This window comes from Drosophila virilis, chromosome 5 (genome assembly GCF_030788295.1).
Source record: "Drosophila virilis strain 15010-1051.87 chromosome 5, Dvir_AGI_RSII-ME, whole genome shotgun sequence".
Classification (NCBI taxonomy): Eukaryota; Metazoa; Arthropoda; class Insecta; order Diptera; family Drosophilidae; genus Drosophila; species Drosophila virilis.
The window spans coordinates 20,681,697-20,689,896 of record NC_091547.1 but is presented as its reverse complement, the minus strand read 5'-3'; the positions used below and the strand labels follow the sequence as shown (position 1 = coordinate 20,689,896).

The 8,200-nt window shown below is 37.4% G+C and overlaps 1 protein-coding gene across 1 annotated transcript; it reads left to right on the top strand.

Annotated features, from left to right (window-relative positions):
- Positions 1-4,705: 4,705 nt before the first annotated feature.
- On the top strand, positions 4,706-5,971 carry Had2 (beta Hydroxy acid dehydrogenase 2). The gene is made up of 2 exons (XM_002049221.4): positions 4,706-5,133; positions 5,323-5,971. The coding sequence occupies exons 1-2, from the start codon at positions 4,723-4,725 to the stop codon at positions 5,857-5,859; spliced, it is 948 nt and encodes a 315-aa protein (XP_002049257.1). The 5' UTR covers positions 4,706-4,722; the 3' UTR covers positions 5,860-5,971.
- The last annotated feature ends 2,229 nt before the right edge of the window (positions 5,972-8,200 follow it).

Here is an 8,200-nt window from a genome sequence, read left to right as displayed (position 1 = left end):
TGTCTGTCAGTTAAAAAAAAAAAACTTCTTAAACTAAAATTTTTCATTTACTCAAATTAATTATAGAACAACAGCAATTAAGACGGCGCACCCTTTGGTTGGCCATCTTGCTAAATATCAAGATTTATAATAATAAAATGGGAAATAATAATAATGATAAAAATCATTCATTTTTAAACCAAACCCTACTTAGAATTTGCTATATATATATGCTGTGCAGCTAAAATTTATACAAATTAAATTTCTTTGAATGATGGTTCGAATATTTTTAGGAGTCCATTTCTATATTCATTTGAATACGTAACTTTATAATATTTTTTGTAAAAGTGTAATAATTTACCAAATAATAGCAAATAATTTAAGCAATTAATAGATTCTGCTTGCTCAGTCTTCTGAAGACACATTAAAGCAGACATTTATATACATATATACATATATATCTACCTATCCCTTATGGATAATTCCCTGCCGTCTGCGCACAATCATTTCGATTGTTCAGTTGTTTTCATTGTCTGTTGATGCATCAAATGCATCATTAAATTGACAGTTAAGTGTGGCAACAGCGGACTCTTAAGGGACGCAGCAAGAGTTGTGTTAGTTTCTAGAACAATAAAATAGGCGTATACCACAAATACGCACACAGTTTCAATGGATTTAACGTGTGGTTAGCTGTGGCACACACCCATACCCATGCACACACACACACACACACACAGTCAATGCATATTTGTTCAGCATGCACATTTAATTAGTTTCGCACGCTAGCAACAACAACAATTTAGCCATTAATTATTTGCAAATGACAATTTGAGATGCAAATCTGCCAGTGCAAAACACAAAACACACAAAAGCCAAAAAATATTCAATCAATGGCAAATATATTTACCTGCATGTAAAATGTTATTGTAATAGCCAAAACCATAAAACATATATCAAATCGCTTATATGTATTTCATATTTTATAGTTCTATTTGTTGTTTTTAGTGTCCTTCCAGCGAGCCACATGGCAGCAATAAAACAAATGCGTACATGAAACATTTCGTTCGACATGTCATCATAAATTGTTCCTAATAAAATTCTACAAACACAACAAAATAAAGAAAGAAAATATGTTGTGAAAATTGTAAAAATAAAATATATTATATATATATACATATATACATATTTCACGATAACGACTTTACTTTCCGGCCGCCTGCTGGAATATTAAATTGCCCAACTGGCCGTAAATTGATTTATAAATAAATAGTAAATGGTGCAAAGGTTAAGAGGTAGTAGCGGCAATAAATTTGTTAGTGACAAATGACTTGCATCAATTAGGGAACTTAATTAAATATTTTTTTTTTGGAATTTTATTGATTTATTAACCGAATGGAAGTAGAGACTGGCGAATATTACATTTGAATAAAATACATTAATTGCTAAAAAAAAATTTTTTATAATGCTATATTATTATTATTATTGTTATTATTATTATTATTATTATTTTTATTATTATTATTATTATTATTATTATTATATTATTATTATTATTATTATTTTTATTATTCTTATTATTATTAATATAATTATTATTATGGGAATATTCATTATTCATTATCAATATAATGATATTGCTATTATTGTTTTCTAATTATTTTAATAACTGCGTTACCTCGGAACGTCTCCAACTATGCTGCTTACAAATTCATTAATAATGTACTTAACATTTAAAATAAATCTACCAAAATCTTAAATTCACTGATTCGCATGCCTATAAGCATAAGTACAGCTATTAACTCAGTTTTATGCACTTAACACAAATCGATATTTAATGACACAGCATAGCCACGCCCATGCACATCACACACACACATTCACACGAAAGCACGCACATAGATACACTTCCAGTAGTGAGCACATACATCATTGTCAATGTCAAAGTGTCAAAGCAAAACTTGCACAGACCAAAGCTGGCGGCCCTTTGTTTCAAGCCGAGCACAATAACCCAGGCGACTTTTGTGGGGGGTGGGTGGCCTTTAGCATGCCACGCCCACAATGTAAAGCCAAAGCCATACTGTGGCATTTATGATGTTGCAGGTTTCTGGTCGTAAGCATCAAGTAAACTGCAATTTACAAAAGAAAACTTCTTTTTTTTTATTTAGCCAGAGCCAAAATCGACTTGCGACAAGTTTGAAGCAAACAGCAAACAATTTGAACTGACAAAGTCCAGCGATAAAAATTGCTTAAGTACTTTAGTTGCGCAACGAATGCAGTTGCAAAATGCGGTGAGGGGCGTGATGGGCGGGCAGAGACCGAAAACTTTATTAAACAAACAGGTAAAATCTGGCGGCAAAGGGCCAAAAGTTGCCACTCAGCCAGACTCAGATCAAACACAAGCACAAAAAAAGCAGCACCAACAAAACAAAATACAAAAAATAACTAAGAAAAATACCAAAAAAAAATGACAAAAAAAAACAAAAACATGGCCAAACATATCAACGGCCATATGTCCTGTAGCATATGCCAGGTCCTGCTGCCTTTCGCTGGTTCTGTTTGATTTTATTTTGTGTGCGTGCACGAAAAGTTTCTCAGTTTTTTGTGCTGTGTTCTTTTTTTGTTGCTTTCCTGCGTTATTTTGATGTAGTTGTTATTATTGTTGTGTTTGTAGCTTTGACATTGGCCCTAGCTAACAAGCAGCAGGTCTGAAGTGCAAGGCAAGGATTTGTATGTACTCGCACAGGATTTAAGACCTGCAAGAAAAAATATATATACGTCATCAGAGTATGAAATTAGGGAATACAAAGCTGATGTTCTTCGGACGGAAGCAACTGGAAGCAACTGCATAATCAAACAGCTTAGGCTTAAGCTGAGGAAAATTCTTCCCGAATCATAACAATTAAAATTTTCAAATTTTGTATGACGTTGCATTTTAAATTCAAGATTCTTCAGTTTCGTGTCTCCATTTGGTATGACATTAAATTTTAATCTAATCCATACATATGTTACGCAAAGAAGAATGATTTGCGAATCAACTAATTCAGTTGATCCTTCGAGTAGTCAATTAGTCTCATCTATAAGCCACTCTAATGCAAATCATTTGCTTTGACCTAATATTCAAAGAATAAGCTCTCGAATTGCACTTTGATTTCTGTTTGCAGCTTTACTCGAGAGAGACGCATTTCGGATTTTCAGACAGAGAGAAAGAGCGAGAGAGAGAGAGTGAGAATCCTTTGGTAAGTTAATATACACAAATTGTTCTCAGCTTTGGGTGCAATGAGCTCTGTTTGTTATATCCTGGCCAGGGATATAAGCAAATTGTAAGCGTTTCGTATTGATTTCCATTTTATTAACAATCATTTAAATGCAATGAACTGAAATACAATGCTCAACGCTTGAAGTGAGTATTTTTTGTATACATTTCTCTTTTTTATTTCGCTTTCTTTTTTTTTTACTTGTATTTATTCATTGTGTTGTGCTTGGTGCAGTTGGCATTTCATGGCTGATTTAACCTGGTCTGAAGCGCCTAACAGCGTCACCGTTATGCCAGTTATTGCTCCAGTCAATGTTGTTGTTATTGTGGTTGTTGCTGCTGCTGTTCGTTTTTCATATGTCAGTGGCGTAAATGAAAACGCAAACGGGGCGTATGATTAATGTGGTTTACATATGAAAACGACTGGCAACGCCATGAACCAAACTGTGGCAACGTATGTCTCCGTCTCTGCTTCTGTCTCTTATGCTCCTGTTGCTGTTTTTGTTATTGTTGTTGCTGGCGGCAGTGCTTATTCAATAATTTATAGCTGCCAGCCGCAGCCACTTACAATGTCAGAAAAATATGCGCGAAATATGCATAAAAGTATAACATGCAGACTTTGCTGTTATTGCCACACAAAAATGAAGAAAAAAAATAAAAAAAATCTCAACCCCAAACACTCAACTAACAATCCGAAACATGAGTATTACGTGCCCTTTCATATGGCTTCCAATTGAAAAGCTATTTATAGCTGCATGCCATTCAAAAGATAATACTTTAATATGAACATGTCGGCTTCCAAAGTGTGCCCTTATTATCTATCAATTGGCTGTCAAGCTATATAAATTAATTTAAATAGTTTTGCCAACGCGCACTAATAGTTCTATAAGCTTGAACACATCATATACTGAAAACAATTGATAGTACTGAATCATAAGCTGATAAGCCATAACAGTTGCTTAGTTTGTTATTGGAATACAAAAGCAAATATTAAGCCAATGCGGATTATAAATAATGCATACTCTTCAACTGGAGTATAATACGAATTGCAGAAGAAAATACAAAATTAATAAAATACAAAATTACCAAAATATATTTTAGCGGGAAAATAAGTATGACTTGATTTAATAGAGTTATAGCTGGGGAAAATCTGGAAAAAAAATGCTGAATAATAAATCACATTTTATTTTACAATTTTTGCATCAAACAAGAAAGATTATTTTGGCGGATAATACATTTTTTTATTTTATGTCACAAATGCACAATATTGTATGCATTTTTCTCTGTCGATTCCATTTAAATTTTTGCGTCCACTTTGCATTACTGAGTGATAAACAGAATCCGCATGCCCCAAAGCCAAAGCGCAAAAATCAACAAGTCATTATCATTAATGGCATTTTAATTATGTGTATGCGGCTTGAACTCGAACTGGAAGCGATAAATCTTGGGCTCAACCCGTCGCTGAGTCTGGCGTCTGGCGACAGTACAAAATGAGTGGCCAGAAGATCGGCATCGTTGGCAGCGGCCTGATTGGGCGTGCCTGGGCGATGCTTTTCGCCTCGGCCGGTTATCGTGTGCAGCTCTATGACATCCTGGAGTCGCAGGTGACCACAGCTCTGGCAGAGCTGCGCAAGGAATTGCAGCAACTAGAGTCAAAAGGCAGACTGCGTGGAGAATTGTCAGCTGAGCGGCAATACGCGCTCATCAGTGGCTGCATACAGCTGGAGCAACTCGTGCAGGATGCTCTGCACATTCAGGAATGCGTGCCGGAGCAGCTGGAGCTGAAGCGTTCGCTCTATGCTCAATTGGATGAGCTGCTGGAGCCTCAAACCGTTGTAGCCAGCTCGACGAGCACATTTATGCCCTCGCTCTACACCGAACCGCTGAAACGGCGCTCTCAGGTTAATACTCCATCTCAATCTTCTTCTCTATCTATATCTTTCTACCTAGCTCTAAGTCTATCTCTCCCTCTCTCACACACTCTAACTATAACTCTATTTCTCTTGCTTTATTAATCTCTCTATATTCACAATACTGACAGTCTAACTGATTTCTTCTCGTCTCTCTATCTGTTTCTCTATTGAATACAGATGCTTGTGGCGCATCCACTTAATCCACCCTACTTTATACCCCTCGTAGAACTGGTGCCAGCACCCTGGACCAACACGGAGGCTGTGGAGCGCACACGTACGCTGATGCTGGCGCTGGGTCAGCGTCCGGTGGTGCTAAAAAGGGAGATTCAGGGCTTTGCCACAAATCGCATACAGTACGCCATACTGAATGAGGTGTGGCGCCTGGTGGCAGCGGGCATCATCAGTGTGGCAGATGCGGATCGCGTGCTGAGCGATGGTCTGGGCATGCGCTATGCATTGATGGGTTCATTGGAGACGGCACATCTAAATGCGCCCGGCGGCGTGTCGGACTATTTCCAGCGCTTTGGCGGCGAGATTGCCGCTGTGAGCGCAACCTACGGACCGACACCGAATGTGTGCGCCGAGAGCGAGACGCTGGCCGAGATAGCGCGCCAGTGCGAGCAGCTTGTGCCGCTGGAGGCTTTGGGGCAGCGGCGTGCGGCACGGGACGAGTTTCTAACGCGCCTATCGGAGCTGAAGCGGCAGCTGCCATAAAATAGATTGCACTACTGTATTTCCATTTGTGTTGATTAAAGCGGTGCGCGCTCTGCGAATGGAAGCTATCGAAGCAGCCACCAGCCCATTCATTGAGTACCTCATTGCGTAATTGCAGAGTCCGCTTTCCATTCATTTGCAGCTAGCCGTGTGCATTAATGAAATTAATTTTTGTGGCAACCGGAAACGCTGGCAGCCATTGCCACAGCGCATCGTAGTACAACGTGTCACATTTCCGTTTTGGCTTTGCCTTTTACTTTGACCAGCTTCACATCTGCTGTGTAGTCGCCATTTCGTTTTTTTTATTTCCATTTCCAGTTTCGACACTTGACCTGCTCGACTGCAATCAGCTTTAATTCAATTTCCACTTGACACGAAAAATTCCGCCAGAGAACCAAATGTTAATAAAAAACCATTAGCCCAACAGCTGGACTTACGAATAGGAATAGATCACAGTTAACTTTTAATTAAAAGTCTAGCGAACTAAACAGTAAAAATATATACACGAGTGTCAAAGTTAAAGGGTATTTTGGTTGCATAGCGACGCGAGCTGCGCGTGGTGCACAAGCATTAAATAATTATTTGAATAAGATATCAACTAATGACAACTAGTCAACAATTGCAAAAGCTTTAAGACTAGACTTTACTCAAGCAAAGCTTCCATATGGTTTCCAAGCTTCAATAAAGCTCTACTTATGACTTAAAGCTTTTACTGGAAACTGTGATACTATACAAGCAAGAAGTTAACTTGCAGCTTTAAGTGAACTCTATTAGAAGAAGTAGAAAAACAACAGGGCGCTCACAAAGACTTAAGTTTATTTTTGTTTTATAAAATCAAAAGAGCTCGCAGCACTTTGCATAAGAATTAAGCTTTTGATAAAGGCACAAAAGCTTATCGCTCGCGTCGCTTAAACATTTATTAAAAATTATTAATTATTGAAGCGTCTAAAGCTTCAATTTTGAGACCAGTAAAAAATATGATGTGTGCTTTTCTCGTTAAGTTTATTATGAGACCTAAAAGAGCAAGGAATTTGTTAATGCTCCTTAACACTTTGCGGCTTAAGTAGATGTGGGTGTGTGTGTGCTTTTATTAAAATCATAAATCTGCATTAAGTGCGCTTGTCTGTAGTTGCATGTACGTATGTAAGCGTATTTCTCTGCGTATGTGGCTGGCATAGCCCAACAAACCGCTTTATATATTTAACTCGAAGCCCGCTGCCGGAAAAGCATTTTTCATTTTTAGTCGCAATTTTTTTCTCTTGCTCGCTTCTTTTTTAATAAACTCTCAGCTGTCTCTAAGCACATGCTCGTACATCCCATTTACCATGTACCAAGCACACACAAATACACGCACACAATCACACACACACAAACACACACACACACACACACACACGAGCGTACACACATGGACGCTATTCATGGCATTCTGTAATTTATTTCGCTTACGCCACAAAAAAAAATGCGAATAATACAGAAAAAAAATTGATTAAAAACCACTTTAATATAGCTCATTGTCACATTTGCCTGCCTGCAGCCAAGGAGAAAGCCTTATAAATGAGCCCGAAAGCTGCTCTGACTGCCAGTTAAATATATCAAGGTTCGGTTTTTTCTAGGCTTAGGAACTGTTGTAGCTGAGGTAAAATTACATTTACTAAGCTCTGCTAAGTCTAATTGTTTTCTTTTTCTTATTATATATTGCTTGAATTTTGTTTTCGGTAGTTTTTTTTTAGTCTTTCAATTATTAATTAAGTAAGCTAAAATAAAAAGTCCACCTAGATAAGCCAAGTAAAGTACATGCCGGGATGTATTTTGAACCTATCTGTGCTCCATAAATGACTATCTGAGCTGCAAGTGCTGGCAGTCCAAGATGAATGGTTCCTCTTGTTCCTCTTCTTATCGCAATCACTGTCTGTTGCATTGTTCTGAATCGGGCAGCAATTATTTTGCCCAACCTATGGCACTATCCCGCACCTTCTCCACCGGGGAACGATTGGAATCCCTTTGATTTCAGGCTATCGCCTTTTGATCCTAGACCACCAACATTTTTAGTTAATGTGAGTTTGTGTTTAATGAATATTTAAGTGCTATTCAAAAAATGACTAATAATTTCGGTACTACTTTATAAGAGTAGATTTTTGCTTAGCTGCGTTTGAAACTATTTTTAAATTACGCAAAATATTTATTTTTATTTTAAAAATTCATAAATTGTTTAAATTGTGTCCAGTGTAGAGTAATATATTTTATTATTTCCACTTGATGCTTTTAAAATTTGGTGCAAGTCACAGTCAGTCTCACAATCACAAACTCATGCTCATCTCTAAGGTGATCACTGTGGGTT